General features: G+C 51.2%; 1 protein-coding gene and 1 pseudogene across 2 annotated transcripts in view; both read right to left on the reverse strand.

The window, feature by feature from the left end:
- Positions 1–25,072, reverse strand: part of SLC6A20 (solute carrier family 6 member 20) — a 39,321-nt gene extending 14,249 nt beyond the window's left edge. Inside the window, exons 1-6 of one of the 2 annotated variants that reach the window (XM_060022334.1) lie at positions 24,952–25,072; positions 12,044–12,184; positions 10,257–10,348; positions 6,133–6,360; positions 1,900–2,010; positions 706–947 (exon numbers count right to left, since the gene is read on the reverse strand). In XM_060022334.1, coding sequence (XP_059878317.1) covers positions 706–947; positions 1,900–2,010; positions 6,133–6,360; positions 10,257–10,348; positions 12,044–12,184; positions 24,952–25,072 — 935 coding nt within the window. The remainder of the gene's footprint in view (positions 1–705; positions 948–1,899; positions 2,011–6,132; positions 6,361–10,256; positions 10,349–12,043; positions 12,185–24,951) is intronic. The other variant, XM_060022335.1, reaches the window with a different exon arrangement.
- Positions 16,841–17,347, reverse strand: LOC132431648 (protein ripply3 pseudogene; annotated as a pseudogene).
- Positions 25,073–26,283: the final 1,211 nt, after the last annotated feature.

Raw genomic sequence — 26,283 nt, forward strand, 5'->3', positions numbered from 1 at the left:
GGCTTCTCATTGCAGTGGCTTCTCTTGTTGCAGTGCATGGGCTCTAGGCGTGCGGGCTCAGTAGTTGTGGCTCGCGGGCTCTAGATTGCAGGCTCAGTAGTTGTGGCACACAGGCTTAGCTGCTCCGTGGCATTTGGGATCTTCCCGGACCAGGGCTCGCACCCGTGTCCCCTGCATTGGCAGGCGGATTCTCAACCACTGCACCACCAGGGAAGTCCCCCAAATTTTAGTTAATTTTAAATCAATTTACATTTAAATGTTTACACTAGCCCCTTGTGGCTAGTGACCACTGTATTGGACAGCATACCTTCTGGATGATGTTTCTTGTATTTTGGGTGAGGGGCAGCAGAAAGTAGATCCTGCAATCTCCATGGCAAAGCTGGAGAGCTCTTGGTTACTTCTGAGGGGGGAGATGGGGTAGAAGGAGCTAAGGTTTATCTGTTGAATGCCCTATTGGCGCTAAGTGCTTTGAATACACAAAACTGCCCTCATTCCTTCAGGCAGACGCCGGCTTGCCTTATGCTCATCAGCTGCTGGTGGTTCTGATTTGAACCCTGGATTGAGGACAGCAAAGCCTGTGCCCTTTGCCCCACACCCCTTGACTTCTGGTGTCTGCCTCCTCCCAGAGACCCTTTCAGCTCGGGCCTTTAGAGGCTCACTGCCCCCCCCTTGAGGCCTGGGGCCCACCGGATGACCCAGGCTTACTTGTTCAAGCAGCTTTCGTAGTTGAAGGTGGCCTTGAAGCCATAGATGGAGAAGGTGACGACGCTGGCAAAGATGGAGGTGGAACTGTTGATGATGGACACGATGATGGCGTACTTCTGGCAGTTGTTGGAGGGCTCGTTGTAGCTGGCGAAGGCGATGAGGCTGCCGAACCCCAAGCCGAGGGAGAAGAAGATCTGGGTGGCTGCGTTGATCCAGGCCTTCGGGTTGGCCAGCTGCTCCATCTGGAAAGCCAGCAGGGACAAGGCTGGAGAACCCCGGGTGGGAATTCCAGACTCCCAGATCAGCAGGGGGCAGGAGGCCCAGAGAGGGGAAGGAAATTGCCCACGGCACACAGCCAGCCAGATGCAGGCCTGGGGCCCGAACCCAGCTCTCCTGGCCCCATGAGTGCCCAGCCCGGTCCTCAGCAGATAAACGCATCCTCTTGTCCTACCCTCCACTGCCTCTCACCCGCAGGAGGTGTGCAATTGAAAAGTGTAGGATAAAATAAGTTTTAAAGGTATTGAGCCCATGATCCATGACCCAGGCACTGCACGGGTCTGGGCCTCCAGAAATGGCGGTGCTGGTGTCTAGGTCTGGGTTGTACCGCAGCACTAATGTTAGGGGGCATTTGGAATGTGATGGGGGCACTAATGGCGGGGTGCTGCCAAAGTCATTTTGTTTCCAGGGACCAGATTTGCTAAATGAATAACTTGTCCTGCCCCAAATGCAATGGTGGCCTCCCTTGATTAGCATCAGCTATGGGGTGACTGGGGAGCGGGGCGCCTGGGACTGGATCACGGAGAGCCCTGCGGAGTATGGATGCACCCCTGTCGGGAGTGGGGTGCATAGAGGTGCGAGCAGGAGGGGGAGCTGACTGGCGTGGCGCTCCTGGTAAACAGCTTGGTCCACAGGCTGGAGGGAGGGTGTGGGGTGAGACTGGGGTGAAGGCCAGATGTGGGGCTGGGGTAGCAAGAGGAGAGTGGACGGAAGATGTAATGCCCCAGAATTAGCAGGGCATAGGGACTGCCTGTCTGAGGACAGAATCCACGCCCCTCCACTGCCTGGCGGGCTCACACCCACCTTCCCCGGGTCCACTACTGTTCCCCCAACCCTTGGTCTTCCCCCTTCCACCCATCCTGGAAGGTGGCAGGATGAATGGGGGTGCCCTCGGGACCCCTCCCCTCCAGCCCATACCTTGGGAGTGAACATGTATGCCAGGCCGTTGGTGGCTCCGTGGAGCGTGAGGCCCCTGACCAGGTAGACGATGAGCACGCAGTAGGGCAGCAACGCAGTGAAGTACACCACCTGTGGGCAGCAGAGGGCAGGGTCAGCCTCCTGGAGATGCAGTGACTACAGGGCCCTTTTGCCCAGGGCAGACCCGCCATCCCCACAAAACACCATGGCACTGTCTTGGCTGTTCGGGCTACTGATAGCTGGAAAGGTATCGAGAGTCTTGGTCAGGCACCGGTTCCGAGTTTGGGAAACTGGGTGGTGGGATGTGGATGCCCACGTGTGTGACCACCAGGAAATCTCTTATTTAGTGGAGAAGAGGGAACAGGTCCTAGAGACCTCTGTCCTCCACCCTCCCTTCAACCCGAACTTCTTCCAGAAAGGATTTGAGGCAGCCCACAAAAATACATCATCACATTAACATGTTAAAACTGCTAGATAAAGATATCTGTGTAAAAAGAAAATGTGGGCAATCCAGTAAGATAAGCCCAAAGAAAAAGGCAGCCCACAGAAGAGGTGTGTGAGGTGCTACCCAGTTTCTGAGCCAGATCGATCTCTGAGCTTCCTCGTGGCCCAAGCAAAGCAGGAAGCACAATCACAAGATTTATATTGTCTCTGCAAGGAAAAAAAAAAAGTCCAAGAGCTTGGAGGAAGGTCAGGTATCCCCAGGACTGGAGCCTGAGCGAAGCTTAGCCATGGGTGCCATAAAGGAAGAGTCTTGGCCACTGGTGTTCCTGTAATAAAGACAATGGAAATGCAGTGCTTTTTTACGAAAGGCCTCACTTCCAGAGGCTTTGAAATTGATGGAATGTTCTGTGAACCAAAACCTTTCCCCGCTGACATACGTCATGGGTTCAGTGATGTTTTATCTTTGCTTTCCGTGGTGGACTTAGAAGTAGCCTCTCGTATTCTGGGTAATTTTAACTTTTACAAAGGCTTACAATAGGGACCTTCAAGTGCATGGATGCCCATCCAGGACTGGAATTTCTTTTCTCTCTATCAACTTGTATGTGCACAAGAGCCCCATATATAAAGCAGTGAAATACTTTGCAAGTTCGTTTGTTTTTGGTGAGAGCAGTTCCCTTAATGTTTACATCCTCCTATGAGAAATATAGCTGGTGACCCAAGTCCAGATGAGCCTGAGTTGCACCTGGCCCGACATTCCCACTGAGGTGTGGCACCCATCTTCCCATGAATTTCCAAGGTCACCAGAGTGGTGCTCTGTCCCCTCACCCTGGGAATGGCAGGCAGAAGTGGGGTGTATTTTATGACTGCTTCTTAACTGAAAACACTGAACTTGAGAGAGTAATAAATCCACCTGAGATTACAAGAAAAACCAGGTCTGAGGTGGAAATGGATCGGTGGAAAGAGAAGGCATCCGGCCAGTGAGCTGAAGGAAAGCAAGAGACGACAGGGGAGGGGTGACCAATGTCGGTAACCACTGGACACTTAGAGGACACTCAGAGCAAGCCCTTGGAATCTCCCCCCTTCCCCTCAGGTGAACAAGAAGGCTCTCTGGAGTCGAGACCAGGCTGGCTCACTTCTCCCCCATCAGGGAAGCTGGCAGGTTTGCTGGACACATGATCCAGCCTGAACTATTGGGAAAAACCATTTCTAAATAATCTGAAAAAAAAAAACCATTTCTAAATAATCTGGAGGGGTAAAAAGCAGATTCCAACAGAGAAGGCCAGGATATGGCACACAGTCTTTAACAAAATTAATTCCCATAAATAGAGCTGTTGGAGCTCATACAACTCAACAACAAAACACAACCCAATCCAAAAATGGGCAGAAGACCTAAATAGACATTTCTCCAAAGAAGACATACAGATAGCCAATAGGCACATGAAAAGATGCTCAACATTGCTAATCATTAGAGAAATGCAAATCAAAACTGCAATAAGGTACCACCTCACACTGGTCAGAATGGCCATCATTAAAAAGTCTACAAATAACAAATGCTAGAGAGGGTGTGGAGAAAAGGGAACCCTCCTACACTGTTGGTGGGAATGTAAGTTGGTGCAGCCACTATGGAAAACTAGTGTGGAAGTTCCTCAGAAAACTAAAAATAGAGTTGCCATGTGATCCAGCAATCCCACTCCTGGGCATATATCCAGACAAAATTATAATTCAAAAAGCTACATGCACCCCTATGTTCACAGCAGCACTGTTTGCAATAGCCAAGACATGGAAACAACCTAAATGTCCATCGACAGATGAATGGGTAAAGAAGATGTGGTATATGTAAACAATGGACTATTACTCAGCCATAAAAAGAATGAAATAATGCCATCTGCGGCAACATGGATGGACCTAGAGATGATCATACTAAGTACGTCAGAAAGAGAAGGACAAATACCATATGATCTCATTTACATGTGGAATCCAAAATATGACACAAATGAACTTATCTACAAAACAGAAAGAGACTCACGGACATAGAGAACAGGGGAGGGTTGGATTGGGGGTTTGGGATTAGCAGTTGCAAACTATTATATATAGGATCAATAAACAACAAGGTCCTATTGGATAGTACAGGGAACTATATTAAATATCCTGTAATAAACCATAATGGAAAAGAATATGAAAAAGAATGTATATAAATGAATCACTTTGCTATACCCCAGAAACTAACACAACACTGTAAATCAGCTATACTTCAATTTAAAAAAATAACTAAAGAGAGCTGTTGGGACACTTCTGTCGTGGAGAGAGGTGTGGCTTAAGCAGAGGAAACAGACGCTAAGAATGAGTAAGTTTTCATGGCACGACATGTCCTCATCTAACAAGTTTCTAAATGATCTGGTAAAGGGATAGCCTCATTAAATCTCCGAGTTTGCAGACACTGCCCTCGGATCTTTTGGATCATGGTCATGATAATCTGGCATAGACCAACTGAAGAAATTTTATGAGCATAAACTATCGGGCAAGCTTCAAGACGGGACAGAGTGAGTTGCCGCAGACTCTAAGCTTTCCCCAGGAAGATTCACTAGTCCCTCAGTTCGGCGGTGAGATGGGGTGTTGTTAGGGCTAAGATGCTGGCCACCACGAGGTCTCGGAAACCAAAAGAAGATGTCCTACTAGGCATGGTACTGGGGCATCACAGGACACCTAAAATACCGTGGGTAGTTCTGGTCTTGATGCCTCAAGAAACACATGGTGGGGCTGGAGAAGGCAACTCAGATGGCCAAGAGGATGAGGACAGGTGGACTCTTAGGACCTTCAGAAGGGAAAAGCTGGGGGATTAAGTCATGAAAAGTGTCAGCAAACAGGAGGTGGCTCACCAAACTGAGATGATGGGGAGTTTCTGGGGCAAAGCTGGGTCTGCCTGGCTCCATCCTCACTACTTGGTGCCCTTGGGCAGGACTCTACCTCTCTAAGCCTCAGGGGAGTGGGACAGTGAAATCTACCATGAAGGACTGAAGACTGATACAATGTGCATGTCTAACCCAGGGTGAGAGGAGGGACTGAGTATGAGCAGGGCACACTGGGGGGTTAAGAGCGCCTGCTGCAGCTTGAGAGAGACGGAAGATGAGGGAAACTCTCCAGGAAAACTTTCTATGTGGAGCAGATTAAAGAAGTGTCTCAGCCCCAGCAGGAGTATAAACCTGGGGACACACCAAAGAGAAAAGGTTTCTATATCAGGCCCGACAGCTCTGGAGGGTCACTGAAAGCAGCTTAGACCAAAGCTGAGTTCTGAAACTCGGCTGCACCCCAGAATCACCTGGAGAGCTTTTAAAATCCCAGTGCTCAGGGGGGACCTCACAATGATCATTCTGGAACCTCTGACAGTAGGACTGAGACAGCAGAGTTTTAAAAGCTCTCCAGGTGGTACCACTATGCAGCTAGGGTTGAGAGCCGAGGCTGTCTTGGGGACATCTGCCAACGTGAAAAGTTTTCAAAGCAAGGAAAACTCTGTTTAGTTGCTTGGCACCCCTTGGGTGGTGCGGGTTTGGGGCTGGGACAGAAATGCTCATCGTTTTAGGAAATGGGAAGGTCCTCATTTCGAGATTTAGGGTTGTGACTTCGAGCACCGCTGGCCATCTCTAGAGTCACTAGCAGGTGACTCGTGCCAGCATCCCTGTCCTTGCCCTCCCCCCCACCCCCCCGCCCAGCGCAGCTTCTGCCCTTCGACTGCAGAGGCAGCCTTACACACACACACACACACACACACACACACACACGCCGCCGTCCCACCTTGCCGGTGGACTCCGTGCCCCGCAGGATACACAAGTACACCAGGAGCCAGGCCAGGATGAGGCACAGCGCCGGCTCCCACTGCACCGCCCCGCTCTCCTGGATGGACGGCGAGATGTTGAGGGTTTTCCGGTACCAGAAGTACTGCGTTGAGGAAGCCTTCTCACACTCCTCATCATAGCCCGTACGGTTGCCATTCAGTGGGCACACGGACCACGGCAGGGGATCCTTTGGGATCAAGACAAACGTTACACACAGAGGTGAGGGCTGAGGCCAAAGGTCGGGGTGGGGAGGACGGGAGGTGGCCCTGAGAGGAGGCTCTTGGAAGAGGACGCTGGTCCCCAAAGGGCAGGCAGCTGAAGCCCCTGAAGGCAGACAGGGAATCGAGGGGTTTGTCACGGGCAAGGATGGGGCTTGGGCAGAGGGGTCAGGCAGGGAGGGGCTCCACACTCCCAATCTGCCGAACTCTACGGTGGGTCTGAGAGACCAAATCAAAGGGACGATGGCCAGACCATCTTTGACAAACGAACTCTGCAGCCACCAGCCCAGGAACCCAAACCACAATTCCGGCAGTAATCAGCCCAGAGTGGACATGACTCGGTCACCGGCTGCAGCTTTCCAAACCTGTGTTCCCTCCAACTCAGGACCAAGTGGAAAAAGCCAAATACGCTCCCCTCACCAATCACACAGCTACAGTTTCCACGCCAGCACACTCCAATCAGGGCACACCTGCAGCCCTCCGTTTCCCACTAGCACGATTTCCCGCTCCTCTGCCTGTCCTGCCTGGAGTTTCTGCCAAATGCAAGTGAAGGTGCTGACCTCCTGCTAACGAGCTCCGGATAGACAGCCTCTGCTTGCTCTCATTTGGGTGGTCTGTTTATTTCCACAAGACCCTAGCGAGTCCTAGCATGAATAAGACTTGGGTCCTGCCCTCACTAAATGGTGATGGAGACAGGCGTTTCCTACGACGGGCACTGGGTTTGGAAGTTAGAGGGGGACGCAGTTCAGCCCCACCACAGCCGTCTTCTGCATCTAAGACAGAGACAACCCAGCACTGATGACTTCCTTTGAGCCTGAGTCAAGCTACGCCTGTAGCAGTTCCACTCCTGGACTTCGTAGATAGAGCCAGTAAGAGCCTCTTCTGCTTCCACTAGTTTGAACAGGGCTCTCTGTCACTTAGAAACAAAAGAGCCTAAATGGTGCATGTACAATGAACACGACCCAAGGCCAAGAGCTAAAGAAAAGCTTTGAGCTGAGTGGGGGTGGGTGGTAGATTCTGGCTTGGAGCGGGAAGGGGGTTGGGGGGTCCCACCTCTGCCCTGCCAAGACCAGCCCCTCGCTGATCAGATTTCATTAGACAAAAACTCTCCACTGACAGAAGCAAGTCTAACCCCATTGGGTATAATCCCTGTATTTCACAGGAAACAGAAATGAGCTCCAACGGCATCACTCCCTGATAGGCCAGGGCCACTCTGCCCATGAGTGGCTGGAGCCCAGGTCTGTCATCTGGAAAGTGCTTGGGGCCCATGCTGGTAGGACCCCTGGCAGCAACAGGGGGCCCCTCACCTGCTAGAATATAAGAGCTGGTTTCTAGCTTCCACCTAAAATATTTCCAAAGGCGACCACCAGCAATTCCTCCTCTTGAGAGGTGGCATCCACTACCCCTCCCTGTGAACCTGGGTTGACCTGTGTCTTGCTTTGATCAACAGAAAGCAGTGGAGTGAAGCTGTGTGACTTCCTGGCCTTGGCATCCCAAGGCCTTGCAACTGTTACTTTCACCTTCTTGGAAACCAGCTGCCCTGTACAGACACTCGGGCTTGACGGCTGAGCGAGGAGGACTCGTAGAAGGAGTGGCCATGTGGAGTGAACTGAGGTGTCTGGCGACAGCCAGCACCGAGCGCCTGTCAGGTGGGAGGGTCCCTGTGGACCTGAAGCCCAGACCACAGTCCCTTGGGTTTGCCTGGCCCGTATGGGACTGACTGGGTCCATTCACTGGACCACTGCTGTTGCCAGCCCAGCCCAGCCTGACTGCCAACCTTGGCTAACGTACATGACTTAATCACTCGCGGGGAGGGGGGGCTTTAAAAACTCGGATGCCTGGGTGCAACGCCAGTGACTCGGATTTCATTGGTCTGGGGTAGGGCCCGGGCCTCAGAATTTTAAAAGCTCCCCCAGGTGATTCCAGCAAGCAGCCAACATGGAGAAGCTTTAAAGTACAGAAGGACTTAAACTGACCAATTCTCAGCACCCAGACTCTCCCCCTCTGAATCAGTGGGTCAGGCAGGGATCCCTGCATCTGTGTTTGTAATAGCCCGGTGCTCCCGCAGGGAAAAGCTGGAAAGCCCAGCCTGGTGGGAGGTGGACAAGAGCACAGACCCTGTGGCTAGGCTGCCGCATCCAGCTTCCCAGCTACTCAACTCCCCTCTGCCTCTGGTACGCGCTGTGTCAGCACCATAGAGTGCGGTGATGATCACACAAGCGAATAGTTCTGAAGTGCTTGTGACTCCACCTGGTCCACAGCAAGTGAGTGTCTGTTGCTGCAGGTACTATCATTATGATGTGACCATGAAGGAGGCTCCAGGGCAGAGCGGATAAGGGAGAGGCCCATGGATCTCTGAAGGCTGGAATGAATAATCAAGTGATTTTCAGGAATCACTGATTTTCACACTTCTGAGGGTTAGGAAAAAGTACTCCCTTACTTGAGACACTTTATTTTTGCCTTTAGAAAACGGTCAGATTATCCTGATTTGTTACAAGACACACTGCTTCCACCTTTGGAAAACTGTCTTAAGTATGCAGACATATAGTGCCTGAGACATGTATGGCAACCCCTTAATTGGAATGGCATTGTGCAGTGCACAACCTGCCCAACCATACATGACAGCCCAGCACAGAGGAGGGAAATGGTTACCAGGCTGGAGAGTAGAGGAGCTGCCCTCCACCCAGAAGGCAGAGGACAGGCAAGGTTGTGGCTAGTCTTCATGGAACTCTAGGTTGAGCCAGGGAAAGGATGACGGGCTACAGCTATGCTCAGGGCAGAGTCCTTCCTGTCAGGGACATGCACAGGGCATTTTCCAGTGAGATGACCTGGGTGGGGTGGACTGGGAAGCCAGAGTTGGGTGTGGATGTGGCACCTTCTGAGCGTAGATGCTGACTCCTGATTATTGAGGTCATTAACCCAAGCATTCCTTGGGGCCCCAACGATTCAAGGCTGTGCCCAAGTGCTCCAGATACTGGCCTCACAAATTGGGGTCAGTTCACAGTCCATGACCGGCCCCATCTAGCTTTTGGGCCTTGGAGGTAGGGTCTGTCCCATGAAGGCTTGGCTCAGTGGCAAAGGGTAAGGCATCCAGCCCGTGAGCTCCTGTCTCCTCCCTCTCTTTTCCTATCTGGGAGGAGGCCGCAGGAGTGGGGTCCCTGATAGTGAAAGGCAGACTCTGAGGAAAAGACGTGAACATGGGCAGTTGCCATTTTGGATATGAAGACCACCTCTCGGTGTGGAATTAGGGTCCTCTCTTCTCTACATGTTCCATTTCCTTCCACATTTTCTACAATGAGCATCAGCTATGGTTATAATCAGACATGCATTTTTTAAATGTCTAATCTTGGGAATAGCTACTATTGTGTTACAGGGGTGACAGTGGTCCTTCTAGGAGAACTTTTGTAGAGAAAAGGAGGGGCCCAGCCTGGAGTCAGAAACCTAGAAGGACAAGTGATGAGAGGCAGGAAGGGGGAAGAGGAGGGAGGCCGGTACTGTTATGCTCAGTGGGTGGAGCCCTTCCCCATCAGTTCTCTCCACATGTTACCCCCTGGGCCCCCTCTGCAGTGGTTCTTAATATTTTTGGGGGGGTCACATCCTTCAGAGAGAACCCGATGAAAGCCATGGGCCTGTTCCCCCAAAATGTGCACATACATCACACACAACAGCAGGGGTCCATGGATCCCTGGCTCAGAAGTCCTCCGCTTGGTTGGGGGCGCCCAGCCAGCCCCAGCCCTTCGCACCACTTCCTGACAGCTCCTGACTCCCTCGAGGCTGCTGCCCCCACGCTCCACCCATGTGCCGGCAGTGTGCACTCTGTTGCCCTCCCCCTTTCCCTCTCTGACCCCTGCTCGGGTGCGCTCACCTGGAAGGAGTGGAAGAGGTACCAGAAGGCCCAGGCGTTGATGACATTGTAGTACATGGAGAGGAAGAAGGACACCACCACACTGGCCACGCCTGCAGGGACAGGACGCAGAGGGTGCTGAGCATGGCCCCTACCCCGCCTGCCTGGACGGGGCAGCAGGGGTCCCGCCCAGAGCCCCCAGGACATGCCTGCAGGGCCCGCCCTGGGACGGCAAAACCAGGTTTGTGACCTGGCACCTGCGAGCACTTCCTAAGGGTTAGGCTCTTCCACAACCTCTCTCCCCATCTTCTGGGGCATGAGGCCTGTGATGTTCCTTTGATGTGCTTAGGTCCTCACAACGATGCTGTGAAGTGCCAGGCTATGCCTGCTTCGCAGAGAGGGAAACTGAGGCACAGCACTCGCCCAAGACCACACAGCTATTAAGTGGCACGACTAGGATTCGCACCTAGTGTGAGAAGCACTTTGTCACTGATGCCAGACATAACAGTTGCTCTCTCCCTGGCTCACCTGAAGCTGGGTCACTTTGTGCCAAACCCTGCCCAGCAGTGGTGGGGAACATGGCGTGAGGAGGTGTGTCAGGAGTGGGGGGGGATGGGGGCTACCCCTGACCTGGTCAGCCCTGCGGGGAACCAATAGTGTCCTGGAGCTGGCCCTCACCAGCCCCGAGAGCCGCTGTGCACAGCTCTGCCCAACCCCAGGCTCCGGGACATCCCCTTAGAAGTCGACGGTGGCCGTGGTGGCAGTAGTTACACCACCAGTATCAGTAAATGCTACAACCAGGCCTTCCCCTCCCCCACCCCACCCCACCGAGCTGGTCGTTAAACATTCACGAGCATCCCCGATTGGCACCAACATCTGGTATTTTTCCTATTCAGCAAATGCTGCCTCAGAGAAGGCCTCTGTGATTGATAACTCGGGCCAGTTGTAAAACCACACACCTCTGTGTTAAATATTAACAGCCGTTCAAGATGAGGAGGCAGTTCAATCTGGAGGTGATTCGTGAGGCCCCGGACACATTTCTTCTGCATCTGAGACTAAGTCACATCCAAGTTCACATCCTCCTTGCTCCCGAAACTTTCCTGTTCCCCTTTCTGCCTGGGGGGTGGGAGAGGTGAGCAGAACAGACCGTGGCCACTGCTGGTCAAAGTTCCGCAGAGGAGCCCCGGCCCAAGAGGGCCGCACAGGTCGGGCAAAGATCTCCCGCGGGCACCCTGGACACTGGCTCAGAGTAACTCAGGGGAGGCAGGATGGAAAGCAGTGCCCCTCTTGCCATCCACTGTGCCTCGGCCTCCACGCACTGGAGATGTTAACGGCACCCACAGCCGCTCTGGTGTGATGAAGATTAAATGAGCTCACACACATACACAGACAGGCCAGCACCTTGCACAGAGCAGGTGCTCAGTGACAGAGGGAGCTGTTATACGGGTTCCCAGAATGGCTGCTGGCCAGGACACTGAGCTACAGCTCCTTTCTTGGGCAGCTGTTTCCCTGTTACAAATGAGCAAACTGAGCCCCAGAGAAGCAATGTGGCATCAGTTCCCCAGGGGGTGTGCGTCCTCCCTCTGTCACCGTCCCAAGGGTAAGAAATCCGGCCCCTCTCAGCGCACATTCTATGGCACCCCTCCTGGGCCTTCTGCCCGCCCCACTCAAGGGCTCTCTCTGGGGCCTCATGCTTGCCCCTTGCTCCAACAGCTTTGCCAAGGGACTCCCCCCACCGTCACCTTCTCCTGCCCAAAACACAGTCTGGGGGTCCACAGGTGGGAGAGGACTGGAAAGCACCCACTTACCAACGCCACTGAGGTAGGGGTTGATGGTCCTCCAGGCGCCGATGCTGCCCTGGCGCATGCGCTGCCCCACTGCCAGTTCCAGGTACAGGAGCGGCATGCCCTCCACGGTGAGCATGATGAGGTAGGGCACCAGGAAACTACCTGTGGGTGTCCAGAGCCGAAACCAGGCCATCACCCAGGGCTTGACTCTGGAACCCACCTAACCTCTGTGCAAAAGGCCTTCCATCCACCCTCCCGTCTTTCCACTAGTCTATTCATCCTTCTACCTTTCCATCCATCCTCTATTCCTTCCTGTATTTTATCTTTCCCTCGGAATCCCTCTTCCTCTTTCTACTCATCCTCCATCCTTCCACCCACCCACTCTTCTGTCTTTCCATCCATCCAGCTGTCCCTCTGTCCTTTTGTCTTTCTATTCATCATTCCATCCATGGACGACATGCAGCCACATCAGTTGTTAAGATCGTTAAATACGCCCAGCCTGGGTGGTAAATTGCCACCAATGCCAAGAGCCTTGAGCGCCTTCCTCAAGGCCTCAGCTGCCCCAGCCCCTCTGCCAGAAACCCCATTCCACTTCTATCGTAGCAACTAATAGCTGATCAGAGTCTGGACCACTGAGTGGTTAAACGTTTTGAACATCACCTCTGAATCCAGTCAGCCAGCCACCCACCTCCACACACTTCCTTTGGGCTTCTGACATGGCCCAGATGGTGCCCCACCACCTGGGTGGAGGTATTACACCAAACAGCTGTTTTACTAAACGCTTCCTCTGGGCCGGGCCCTGAGCTGAGTGTAGGATGGACGCGAGAGGAGCAGCCCTGCTCCCTGCCCACGAGGGATCACCTGGGCAGAGGAATTTCAGCTGCTTCATGATTGGAGCCACAGAATACTCCTCTGGGCCTTTGTCTTCAGAGATGAGGCAAGGGATGCCTATGTATGTGTGGAGACAAGGAGGTCCCCGATAGACCGAGCCCAGGCCACCAGCTCCCTTTACAGAGCACCTCTGTTGGATGTATATCCGTTTTATACGGTGGCCTTCAGCCTAAGTTTTCATTTTAATAAAGGGTATTATGACTAGTTCAAATTTTAAACCCACTGGTTCCCAAGGAACCACCTGCAGACAATGGCCCTCGGTGAGAGTGGGGAGCCAGGACGTGTGAACGGAGCTACAAAAGGCCCCCCACTGCCAGACACATGGACAGAGACGGCAGCCTGCGGGGGCGTCCCCCACCCCGGCTGCCCCACTGCTTCTCCTGCTGGTCCCGCCCCCTCCTCTGCAGCCCCTCGGACATCCCTCCCCCAGCTCCTAGCTCCTTGGCAGTGGACCTGAAAAACGGTTCACTGGGAGAGGAGGGCAGGACTTCTGATTAAAAGAAAACCCTGACTCTACAGCTGCAGGGATTAAAGGCTGGTTACAGAAGGAACTGCCTCTGGAAGTATTAAGGTAAACAACACGATACGTATGTTCACAGGAACATCTAATATTTACAAAAATGCCTCCATTGTACATATGTACTGTCCTATAACCCACTTTTCTCTCCCAACAGGATCTCACCGTCGTTCTCTCGACCACACCGTATACCTTCCCATCACCCCTTAAGAAGCTGCACAACATTCCACTGGGAGAATGAGCCTAGAATGTCTTTCATCACATCAGTCCTCAGGCACTTAGGCTGTTGCCAGTTTTCTGCCGTCCTAAACAAAGCCTGGTCCACGTGTTTGATTATTTCCTCGGGACAGAAATCCCAGAAGGAGAATGGCTGGCACCAAGGCCAAGCAGAGCCCCCGCAAGGCCCTCTCACGACGGAGAGAAAGGTGCCGGCGTGTGCTCGGGAGAGCGGGCCCCACATCACCAGACCTCCGCGCTCCCAGCTTCGTCCTCCCTGCTTACATCAAGGACTACAACGAATCCTGCCCCCTCATTTCTGGACCCTGCTTTGAAGACTCTGCCAGACCCTGCTCCCTTCCTGCCCAGCAAGGAGGTGTTGCAGCATCTTACCCGGCTCCTCTCAACAGCAAGGGGTCCACGAGGCTGTCAGGGGCTCCCACCCACCATATACCCATCAATATAGGTTGCGTTGGCACAACCTGCCTGGAGCAGCATTCGAACCCTCAGTGGTTATAAGAAAAGATTATTTTCACCCAAGATGTTAAACAGTAGCCACAGGAGGCCTGGCAAGGTCCACGGAAGGGTTTTCTCTTTCACAGAGCCTGCTCGATGGTCCACTGCCTGTGGGAAGGTTGGACATTCAAGGCCTGGTGCCCAGATGGGTTCCTTAGCGCTGCCCTTCAGTAACTTCTATCACCCCTCCCACTGCCCAACCATCCAAACACACACACAATCCCAATGGATCTGCTCTGTGATCACTTTCTCAACAAATTATGCTGGAACACTGAACATCCATATGCAGAAACAATGAACCTCAACCCATCACATTTTATACCAAAAAAAAGCCCTCAAAAGCCCTCAAAATTTATACCTCAAAAAAGCCCTACCACACAACATTTCAAAGGAACTTATTTAAGCCTGCTTCTGGGAGCCACTGATTCACAGCAGGGCAACTGGTAAGGCCTTATCCCAAGTCAAATTAGTATTCACTTTCTCAGTTTTCCCTGTTGATTGTGGTCTCCAGGATGAATGTAGTTCCAATGCCTTAATCCAAATCAGGGGATAATTTCCTCAAGGAGGGCTTTAACCAATTAAAGAGAACTGAGTTTAAAAACTAAGAACCTTACACTGCCACACACAAAAACAAATGGTCCACAAAACATTCTCCTTTCCTTCTGAAGGTTTTATGATGCACTGTTATCATTAACCAGTCTTTTACTATTAAACTTAAATGGTCAATTAGGACAAGCGGTTCTGAGACCATCCTTCCACCACTGATTAAGACTCGGGTGGCAGGTATCGGGGAATAATATTCACTTAGCCTTCTGAGCTTTCTGGGCAGACTTGGTGACCCTGCCAGCTCCAGCTGACTTTTTGCCCACTGCTTTGATGACACCCAAAGTAACTGTCTCTCATGTCACAAACAGCAAAATGGCCCAGAGGAGGAGAGTCAGAGAAGCTCTCAACACACATGGGCTTTCCAGGAACCATATCAATGATGGCAGCATCCCAGATTAAGAAGGGGGCGATCTTCCAGCTTGTCCCCCAAACGATCAATCTTCTTCAGCCCAGCAAACTTGCAAGCAATGTGAGCTCTGTGACAATTCGGTACAGGTGCACATGCAGCACTGATTTGGCCTTGATGGTTCAAGATAATCCCCTTGAGCTGTGGAGCCAGCTGCTTCCATCGGTGGGTCATTCTTGCTGTCATCAGCCACATTGCCACAACAAACACCTTTGACAGACACGTTCTTGACACACTGAGGCCCACACTGTCCCCAGGAAGGGCTTTACTCAAAGCTTCCTTTGTGCATTTCAGCTGACTTGACTTCCTGCAGCTCAAAGCATTTGAGTCCAGTCCTCAGTGGCGCGGGTTCCTGTGTTGGGTCCCCATCTGGGGAGGTCCAATAGCCACCTTTGGGTTATTTTTAGCACAAATCATGCAATTCTGAGTGACCTGCTGGATGGTCTTTTGTAGGTTAGGCCCCATTATATGCTTTCTCTTTTCTATGGCTGTGCTGAGTGGCTTGCAGGATCTTAGTTCCTCGACCAGGGACTGAACTAGTGCCCTTGGCAGTGAAAGCACCAAGTCCTAACCACTGGACCGCCTGGGAACTCCCCTGACTTTTGAATCCATTGTAAGGTGGCATCTCTCCCTAACGGACGCTATTATGAATGTGCCGCAGCACGGTGTCCAAGATGCCTCAGGGATCAAAACAATTCCTTGTGCACTACATTCCCAGCCAGCCGAGGTGTGGTCCAAGTGAAACCCCACTCTTGGGCCCTCACCTTGTCCTTTTCTGAATACACTGGCTGGTATTTTGACAAGTCTATCAATGGAAGAAGTGATTCTCTTGCCTCAGAGGAGATTGTCCCAGCATCCCTTTTTTTTTTTTTAATCTCTCAAAATATTTACTTCAAGTAGAAACGGGGAAGACAACAACATGTAAAATAGTTAAGTAAAAAGCCTTGACAAATACACTCATTTGGTCATCAAAGTATAAAAAGCTGAAAATAATATTACATTAGGTACTTTCATTGAAAACAGTGTTACTCTAGTCAAGTAGGAAGCCCCAAGTGGTCCCCAACTAAGAGTTAAAGCTCGTCTCCCTATTCATACACACAGCCCTTAGACAAGCGTCATGTGTTTTTATCCAGAATGGTCCCCCCCCAGATCCTTATCTTTTTATTTGTGTTACTTATACGGAAATTATTCAGTGTGTTTGTGTGCTTTTTATAAATAAGTTTTTATTTTTCTGAATGTCACTAAGCAACCACACCAGCCTTGGACAATATCTGAATCATTTTTACAAAAGTGGAAAAAGCCAAATAAAGGGTCTCAGGTTAAGTGAGAGGCGAGGGTGGGTTATTAATCGATATGGAATAATTTGTTGTTTGATCAGCACAGTGACATTGCTGAACATACTTTGAAAGTTGGCCCCGCCTGATAGCAATCCATGTGGATGCAAACCTCTTGGTCCTAGAATCCTTTCTCAAAGGTATAAATGAGGCACAAAGAATCACTAGGAGAAGGATTAGTAAAAGCTGAGTCCTTGCCACGAGTGGGGCGCTGGCCAGAGAAAGTCAAGTCCTTGTACACCCAGTTGAAATGCAAAGTGTCCTGCCGCGTCTGTCCCCAAGGGTTGTCCCATAGGGCACATGTGAGTTGGTCTGGTGCAGGAGAGACAGACTTATTTGGATGAGGGGTACCCAGCATCCTCCGGAGAGTCAGGGGGGTAGAGCAAACCCTTACCACTGAGGCCACTGCAGCCTCCAGGTTGCCATCCTGGGTTTGTCAGCCGGTCTCTGCCCTTTCCTCCTGGGCCATCGTGCGCCTCCTGACACTGAAGGCGGAAGGGCTGGGCTCCTTCCTCCTTCTCATCTGAATTGGACTCATTGTGATAGAAGTGAATGGTGGCTTGCACGGGGAAACTGGCCAGCACCTTCTCCCCGGAACTCTGCAGATACTCTTGATGCTTAGAAATGGGTAAATGGGGATCCAAAGGTTTGTTGGTCATACCCAGCCTCAAGCTGGCTTCCAGTTCTGGTGGGGTCAGCAACCTGGAGGGTCAGGATCCAAGGTCTCCATGGTGTTTGGCTCTCGGTCGTGGCAGTGGTGGTCCCGGGGGACCGTCCCCAGGGCAGTGACAGATGCGTCCCTGCGCCTCCCGGGCTCCGGCCGCTGCCTCGGGTCTCATGGTGCCCTCGGAGCCCGCGCCCCTCCAGCGGCGCCCGCGACAGGCCGTGCCTTTAACCACTCGGGCAAGGGCGCTCACCTCCCAGCAACCCTTTAATGGGATTCGTGTTGGTCATGTGTTTCTGGCCCTCCCTGGGGTGCCGTTAGCACACACTTCTGGTCTTACCTTTTCATTGACCTGGGGAGGGTGGGGAGCATGGGGGAAGAGCTGTCTCCCTTCCTAGGGTTTTCATGAGCACCATCTGTAGGCTTAAAGCCTGCTCTGGTGGGACTCGGATGTCAAGCTGTTCTGGTGAAAAACTTCAGGGTGAGGTCGATCAGAAAGTTAATCATCTCATTCCCCACTGTCAATTTCACCCGGGGTTCCTGTAGGGAATCAGGCACCTCAAGTCCAAGGGAGACCCTGGCCTCTTCATTCACCAGTGTTCCTTTCTATAGTATGAGAGGCTCTCATCTCTGTTTTTCTTCTTGTGTTTTAGCCTAGGGCAACCTGTTTTCCAATGTTCCTCCTCCTTACAGCAGGTGCACTGTTCCCACCTCAACGGTGACTTACCTCTCTCCCAACTACTCACCTTCAGGGAATTCAATGCCACTGCCAAAAAAGTGGCGTTTCATTTTGCATCTTCTTTCTTCTGTTGTTGTTCCCTGTTGAACACTTTTATTTTTTTCTTAATTTTATTTTATTTTATTTATTTTTGGCTGTGTTGGGTCTTTGTTGCTGTATGCAGGCTTTCTCTAGTTGCAGCAAGCGGGGGCTACTCTTCATTGCAGTGCACGGGCTTCTCATTGCGGTGGCTTCTCTTGTTGCGAAGCACGGGCTCTAGGCATGCAGGCTTCAGTAGTCGTGGCTCCCAAGCTCAGTAGTTGTGGCTAGCGGGCTGCAGAGCGCAGGCTCAGTAGTTGTGGCGCATGGGCTTAGGTGCTCTGCGGCACGTGGGATCTTCCCGGACCAGGGCTCGAACCGTGTCCCCTGCGTTGGCAGGTGGAGTCTTAACCACTGCGCCACCAGGGAAGCCCTGTTGAACACTTTAAAAAGCAACATCTACCAATTGAGAAGGGTTCATTTCAAATGAATCCTCTGATTTTTTCAACTTTCTCCTGATATAAGGCACTTTGCCCTCCGTAAAAAAGGTCAAATTTACAATTCTAATATTTTCAGGGGCCACACGATCTGCATTAGTATAACGTCTGTAGGCCTGATAAATCTTCTCCAAGAATTCAGAGGGGTCTTCATTTGTTTTTTTGCTGAATTTTGTTCAGCCTCTTTTTGCTTTGGCTCCCCTTTTCAAAGCCCTGCCAAGATGCACTGATAAGTAATGCTCTAATAAGTGCAGTCCTCCCTCACTGGGTTCCAATTTGGTTCAGCTGTTGGTACTGCCAAGTGAGTTCAGGTGTAGGAGCGCTCCCTATAAAGGAGGGTTGCAATTTTTTCAAATAAACAAGGCTGAGAAACCCAGCTGGCTGGCTGTTGGCATTTAGGCCCCCTATGAGATAACGGGGTAAGGGAAACTCCTGCCCCGGGAGCAGCTCCTCACCCCAACTGGGTGCCCTGTCGGGTCTTAGATGGCAATACCATACCAGGCCCCTGTGCCCCAGGAACTAACACAGGATTTTCTAGTTGATCCCTAGAAGGAGGGGCAGTCCCGAGCTCAGCTGGAGGAGTTAAGGTCTGAAGCAACCTATCCTCACTCTCATTCCTTTCTTTCTCTTATTTTCCCTGATGTAACAGCACAAATACTTGCACGTAAAGAATGTCATCATTCTTCCCCACTTCTTCACAGAAAAGCCACCATAAAACCATAAATAGCAATTCATCATCTCTAACAATTAAAAGGATGCCTTTTTGCCTTGGCATCAGCCAACCGGGAGGAATTCTGGGCTGGGGTTTTTGGTGATTTTAGGAACCAAGTGAAACCTTTCTCTTCTCCCTGGGAATGTCCTACAGACAGGTCTTCCCCCCCGCTTTTCTATTCCTTTCCTCCATCTGACAGCACTAAGAGTTTTAAATATCAGAAAATTGATTTGGCTGTAAATAGAGAAAGAGTACCAAACAAAATGAAACAAAAAACCCAAAGAACAAACAGAAAATCTAAATAAACCCTCAAGTTTGGTCTTGGGGTTTTACATACACCAACGACACAGGAGACCACAAACGACGTAATTAACACAGCAAGGGTAGCAGTATACGGTGCACGGGGTCCCAAGATAACTCTGCCTAAACCCCTTGTGGAGTTTCTAACAAGTACTGTGGCCACACAATGTTACAATAAAATATCATCATCTTCTACTCATGGGTCATGGCTGTAATCAGATCACTTATCCAAAACACACCTCAGAGGACTTTTTTTTTTTTTTTTTTGCGGTACGCGGGCCTCTCACTGCTGCGGCCTATCCCGTTGCGGAGCACAGGCTCCGGACGCGCAGACTCAGCGGCCATGGCTCACGGGCCTAGCCGCTCCGCGGCATGTGGGATCATTCCCGGACCGGGACACGAACCCGCGTCCCCTGCATCAGCAGGCGGACTCTCAACCACTGTGCCACCAGGGAAGCCCCAGAGGGCTTTCTTTAGGGATAGTTGAAACATTCTCCATTTTTAAAGACAGAAATTCAAAACAAACAAAGCACAAATGGCACATACCAACGCTAGCATCCAAAGAAGCAAACGAACCGGGTAAAAGTCCAACAACTCTTTCCTCTCTCCAACAGGGTACCCCACTCAAATACAAAACAAACTGGCTTATTTTGGAGAAAAAGCCCCAAATGGAGAGGAAATAAAGTTTCCGGCTGCACACACCGGAGTGACTTACCCTACCGTATGGAACCCGTCGGCTCCCAAATGTCAATTCCTTGTTCCAATTGCCTAGCACTGGGGCAGCCAGTGCCACTTTGGGGAATTTTGAAGGGCAGATTCTCTGGACAAGTGGTCTCCAGCAGCTGCTAGGGCCTTACCGGAAAATTCCCCAACCCAAAATTTGTTACCGAGTCCAAGCTTGTACTGCACGACAGGCCAATAAATCTAGAGATGAGCTGCTGGGGGAAGGAATAGTGACTTTACTCAGAAAGCCAGAAAACTGAGAAGATGGTGGATTGGTCTCCCAGAGAACCATCTTGCCTAATGAATGCCTTAGCATTCAGGGTCTTTTATACTAAAGGGGAGGGAGTAAAGCCAAGCATTTCCTGGTTCCGGTCAGCCTGGGGTGGGGGGTGGGGGGTGCGGGGATGCAGCCATTCACAGGTGAGCCTCGTCAGGATGTTTGCTGTGAGCTAAACAAAGGTATTTTAGCTTAATGCTCCTTACCTGGGCGCCAGGGTTCCCAGAGATGGGCCATTATGTATAATTTAAGCTTATAGGCAACATCCCTTTACTGATGAACTTGTGATAGAATATAAAGGTTCTTCCTTATTACAGGCCCAGCCTAACCCCAACCTAACCCTCATCCCATCTCTGCCTCAGTCCCGTGTCCACCCTACATGCGCCTGGCACATGTCAGGAGCCCAGGAGTGTGGCTGTCACCAGGAATGAATTTGGAAATCCCAGCATGAGCAGCAGATATGGCACTCCCGGGGACATTTTCTGACGGCTGGGACCCAGCCTCTTGAGCTTACTTTACAAATTGTGTTTGATACTTTACAACCTCTGAAACTCAGGTTTCTGTTCCATCCAGGAGCACTGCAGAAACACCAAGGGCCAGAGACTGAGCACAACACACACGTGCACACACTACACAAGGGGGCAGCCGTCGTGCTGCCCACCCGTCCATCTGTGGACCGGCCTAGTGTGGCTCAGTCCCAGGCTGGGTGCTGCCCCGAAGGGCTGTGGCTCCAGGCATGCCGGGGCTGGCTCACACCAGCTCTCAGGAGCTGCACATCTCCTCCCAACCCCACATTCCCAGACATTCCACTGGTTAGTCTGAACTTGGCCACAGTGAGAGTATTTACACCATGGTCATCAGCAAATGCTATAAATTAGGTCCTGCTCCTCCCTCCAAAAGCCAGTTGTTCTACATTATTGGCACCCCACCGCCTGCCTCCCAGCAGCTGGTGGTCTGGGGTGGGGGATTCCTCTAAAGTGTGGTCCATGGACCAGCAGCATCCATTGGCATCACTTAGGAGCTTGTCAGCAATGCAGAATCCTGCCCTCCCCCACAGTTCTCCGAATCAGAATCTCTAGGGGCGGGGCCAGCAGTCTGTAGTTTATCAAGAAGCTTCGGTGGGCAAAGTCTGAGATGCAATGACCTAAGCACCAGAGAGGAGCAGAAGGGGCTTTGAGGAAAAGTGTCATTGTCCCACTGCCTAGTCAGGTGTCTTCTGACTGCCCCTCTTTATGGGTTAAATATCATACAGAGAAAATTTAGGGGAAAAAAAGTCCACATTTCCATGAGCCACATCAGTGTTCTCATTCTTCCACGTTTCTTCCATGATTTGAGCACATTTATGTAAAAGTCAACAGCAGGTGCACTCATTTTCCACATGTTGGTATACAACACATTTGCATCCCAATTTCTTCCTGAACGACCACGGCCTTAGACTTTGACTTGGTCTCCAAGGCCTGCTGACTATCAAGCACAGATTTTGTGCAGTTCCTTCAGCTGCCTTTCCTTTGTTCTAGCGTCAGGTGCTGGCACCTGGAATGTAATCTTCAGAATTAACATTCCTGGTGCCGCCTGGCCCACAGAGCAGGAAGGAAGCCTCATGGGAAGGAGCACGGACCCCTAATCCTTTTTATTCTGGGAAGTATTTTGGCGCAGCCTGGCTCTGCGGTTTATAAACAAGCTCTTTGCTGGCTGGCGGGGGGCTGGGTGGTGGAAGCCAGGGCTCTGTGTAGAGGGAAGTTAGACGCCCCTCTGGGGCCTTTCATGATGCGGTTTGTTACCTGTCAGGTACAGAACGGGAGTGTAAACAGAAATCACTTAATGTAGGTGACACTGTTGGGCAGTGAAAGGCTTGGGAAAACCACCAGCACCCCTGCCTCACGAACTCTGCGGCTTTTCATAACAGACATGGCTTCTTCATGCAACAAATATTCATTGGGTGCCTCCTCTGACCGCACCACTTCACAGAGACGGGGCTAGTGGGCGACAGAAACTCTAGAACAAAGTGCAGGCCTTCTGCCCAGGTGCTGAAAGTGCCCCAGGCTAACAGTGGCATCCCAGTGGAGGAATAGCTTGGGCAAAGTGTGGAGGTAGAGAGTGGTCATTCACTAATGGACAACTGTTCAGAACAGCTGGCAGGGAGGGGGGCTGCGGGAAGATCAGTGACAGGAAATGAGGTGGAAACAGGGGCAGGTGTTAGGTGGTCAAGTCCTTACCAAGCCAGGATAAGCTGTTTGGTCTTTGTTCTGTAGACACTTATGACCGAGAGGACGCCACCCACCTAACCTACATCTGTCCATCCTGGACCCATCCATCCCATCCATCTGTCCATCCATGGACCCATGGAGTCCGTCCCTCCACCCACCCACCAATCCATCCTCTCCCCAGTGTCCATTTGCTGGTCAACCATCATCCATCCATCTACCTTTCCACCTATCAGCTTAAGTATACTCTGTACCAGGCACAAGATTTCTTCTTTCTTTTCCTGGGTGTTGAAGGTCTTGCCGTTTCCTAGCAATTTATATATACAGTTGACCCTTGAACAACACTGGGTTTGAACTGCATGGGTCCACTTATACGCAGACTTTTTTCAGTAGTAAGTACTACAATACTATATAATCCCCAGTGGGCTGAACCGCAGATATGGAGGAACTGTGGATACGGAGCGCCAACTGTTAGTCATATGCAGATTTTCAGGGATTTTCAACAGCGTGCAGGATGGACGCCCTTCACCTCCATGTTGTTCGAGCGTCAATTATATTCCACCTCAGAACTACCCCACCTTAACAGTGTCCACCTGCAGACTACTCAGGTAATGCTGTTGTTAGAAATAAGGAATTAAATAGTCATGTGACAGCAAGGCTCACCTGGCCTCATGTTTGGGAAATGTGTAGCAGGATAACGGTATCGTGGGTAGGTGTGCTGAATGCCGAATGATGTGGAAATCTCATCCTGACAAATAATTCTTACAAAAGTCAGTTATGAAGCTGTTGGAGCATATGGGAATACACGTACTTCACATACTTATGAGATATATATATATATATATATATATATATGCCTTTCAAATTAAAAAAAGGAGTTAGAGGATTAAGAATGCACTATTTTTTTTAAAAAACTGTACATTAATCTTCTGTCAAGTTTTTTTTTTTTGAGCTGGGAGGGGTGGGTGAGAGTGAGGGAGTAGTGTTTTATGTTGGTCTTCTTGAACAGGTTAAACCTAGTAAATACTTTGGTCTAACATCTTTCATTGTCCTCTATGGTGAAAAAACCACTCACGCTGAGTACAGAAGACACCACAACACACACACACACACACACACACACACACACACACACACACAGCCAAAGATAACTATTGTTTTATTCTCTTTGGTATGTTTTTGTTCATTCTCTTTTCTCTGCATACTTTAAAACATAATTGAGATCATCCATTTTATACAGCTTTGAATCTGACTTCCCTCCCTCCATTTAATGTATAACATGAAAAAATGCTGAAATACATTTTTTGAAAAACCTTCTTAATGGCTTCCAAGAGCACCACCGCGTGCATGTTCCATAATTGATGGAACCAATCCCCTTTAGGTGAGGGCTTAGGAGGTTTCCCATGCCTGGCTCTTATTAAAAGATGGAGGCCATCCTTCTACTGTCTACCGTCTGTCAGAACTATTTTCTTTATGTAGAGTGCTAGAAATAGAATAACTCAGAAAAAAATTTTTTTAATGCTGAGACTTCAATCTCTATTGCCACCTTGCCTTCCAAAAAAGCACTTTACCCTCACTGAGGTTCTCTGGCATGTCATAGAAGGCGTCTCCAGCTCCCTGGAAGGTATGCGAATGCTGTGTGGGTGCGTTGCTGTCTAGTGAGCGCACTGTGACGCTTCAGAGGAAAAATTTGTAAAAAACCAAAACAAACGAACAACACTGCAATAGAGTGATTAGCCTTCCTGCCCACTGTGGTCCCAAACCCAAATCAATCTTGTGATAAAAAATCTTGTGATAAATCTTGTGAATCTTGTGATAAAAAGAAATAGCTCAAAATCCTTTTATCCTGAGTTTCAAATCATGCTGCCAGGAATGTTTCTGATCTGAAAGTTGTATAATGAGTTTCTGTTGAACAAGACAATTTCCTGCTGTCAGACCCCTGCCATCTCTTCTCCCGAGGGAGGAAAATAGTGTACCCCCCACCCCGTGCCTCCTACTGCTCACAGAGCCGCAGCCTGACCAACAAGGGTGACAAGGGCGTGCTGGGGGGCTTGGCCGCCCCGGGGATGGGGTCGGGGCTGCAGAGGGCTCGAGAAGGCGCTCTGGATAACAGCTTCAGCTGTGGACCGAGATGTCCTAGGTCCGATTCCCGCCTCTGTGACTCTAGGCAAATCACTTCGTTCTCTGAGCCTCAGTTTACTGGCACGCAATATGGGGCTAACCCCAGCGCGCACCCCCAGGCCACTAGGCACAGAAGGCGACCCCGCGGGGTCTCGAGGGGACTGCGCAGCCCGGGCGCCGGCACTCACCTCCGCCGTACATCTGGCACAGGTAGGGGAAGCGCCACACGTTGCCCAGGCCCACGGCGTACGAGATGCAGGCGAACACGAACTGCAGCGGGGTGGCCCACAGCGGCCGCGCTTCGTCCATGGCCCCGGAGCTCGGCGCGCGGCGCGCTCGGTGCGCGGCCGCCAGGAGCGCCGTCCCGCCCGGCTCGGCCTGGGGATGGCCCCGCGCCTCTACAGCGGCGGCTCGCCCGCTTTTTAATTGCTAATCTCATTAACGGCGCTCGCGTCGGAGGGGCGAGGCTGGTAAATGGATGACGGCGAGCCCCACCCCGCCGCCGGGCCGCCGCGGCCGGGAAGGCACCCGAGATTGCGCCGTACGGGATGGCGCCCGGGCCCCTCCAGCTCGACGTGGGGTCTGGTGCGTCGGCTGTGGAGCTCCTGGGAGTGGTCAGGTTCCCTCGAGCACCTACCCAGCATTTACAGAGTGCCTACTGTGTGCCAGGCTTTGTCTGGGGACAGGGCTGTGAACACCACAAACATCCCCAGCCCTCCCGCAGCTAACATTCTGGTAAAGGGAACTGCTTAAATGAACTGGATGAAATAGCCCATTTTCAACTAGTTTTGACCTACAGAAAGGATAATTCCATATGGTTTACCCTAGTCCATATTTAAGACAGAGAGAGGCAAGGAAGGCAACTAAGGCAAAGGGGTTAGCAGTTCTGGGGGCAGGGGGGTAGGCTGGGGTGGTCAAGGAGGGCTTCCCAGAGGAGGGGACTTACACTTACCCAGAGACCAGAAGGAAGCAAGGGACTCCCCGCCCCCCCCTCCAGCGGAAGAGAAGTGATCCAGGCAGCCATCTCCTTCCATTCACAGACAGGTTGTATGTGCCTACTGTGTGCAGGGCCGGGAGTCTGGCTCTGTAGTGCAGGATGGGGCCAGGAATCAGGTTTCGAACAACCACTGTGGGAGATTCTACTCCTGGGGCCAGAGATTCTGGTTCACTAGGCTCGAGCAGGTGGGGGCTAAGAAACCTCATAGTTCTACCAGCCTCTCAGGTGATTTGGTTTAAGGAGGTCGCTAGAAACGACTAAGTCAGGTGATTTGGGAGTGAAGCAGGATCTGGCTTTGAATCTCAGTTCTGCCACCAACTTGGCTGTGTGACCTTGTACAAGTCATTTAACCTCTCTGAGCCTCTGTTTCCTTATCTATAATGGGAACAAATATTTTCCCCTTCCATGAGTTCATGTGAGAATTAATTGAGAATTTAGCTTACTATCGGGCACATACTAAGTGCTCAACAAAGAAGTCATTACTACAGGCTGAATGAATAACACACTAATGACATACTTTGAA

Source organism: Delphinus delphis, chromosome 10 (assembly GCF_949987515.2).
Source record: "Delphinus delphis chromosome 10, mDelDel1.2, whole genome shotgun sequence".
Lineage (NCBI taxonomy): Eukaryota > Metazoa > Chordata > Mammalia > Artiodactyla > Delphinidae > Delphinus > Delphinus delphis.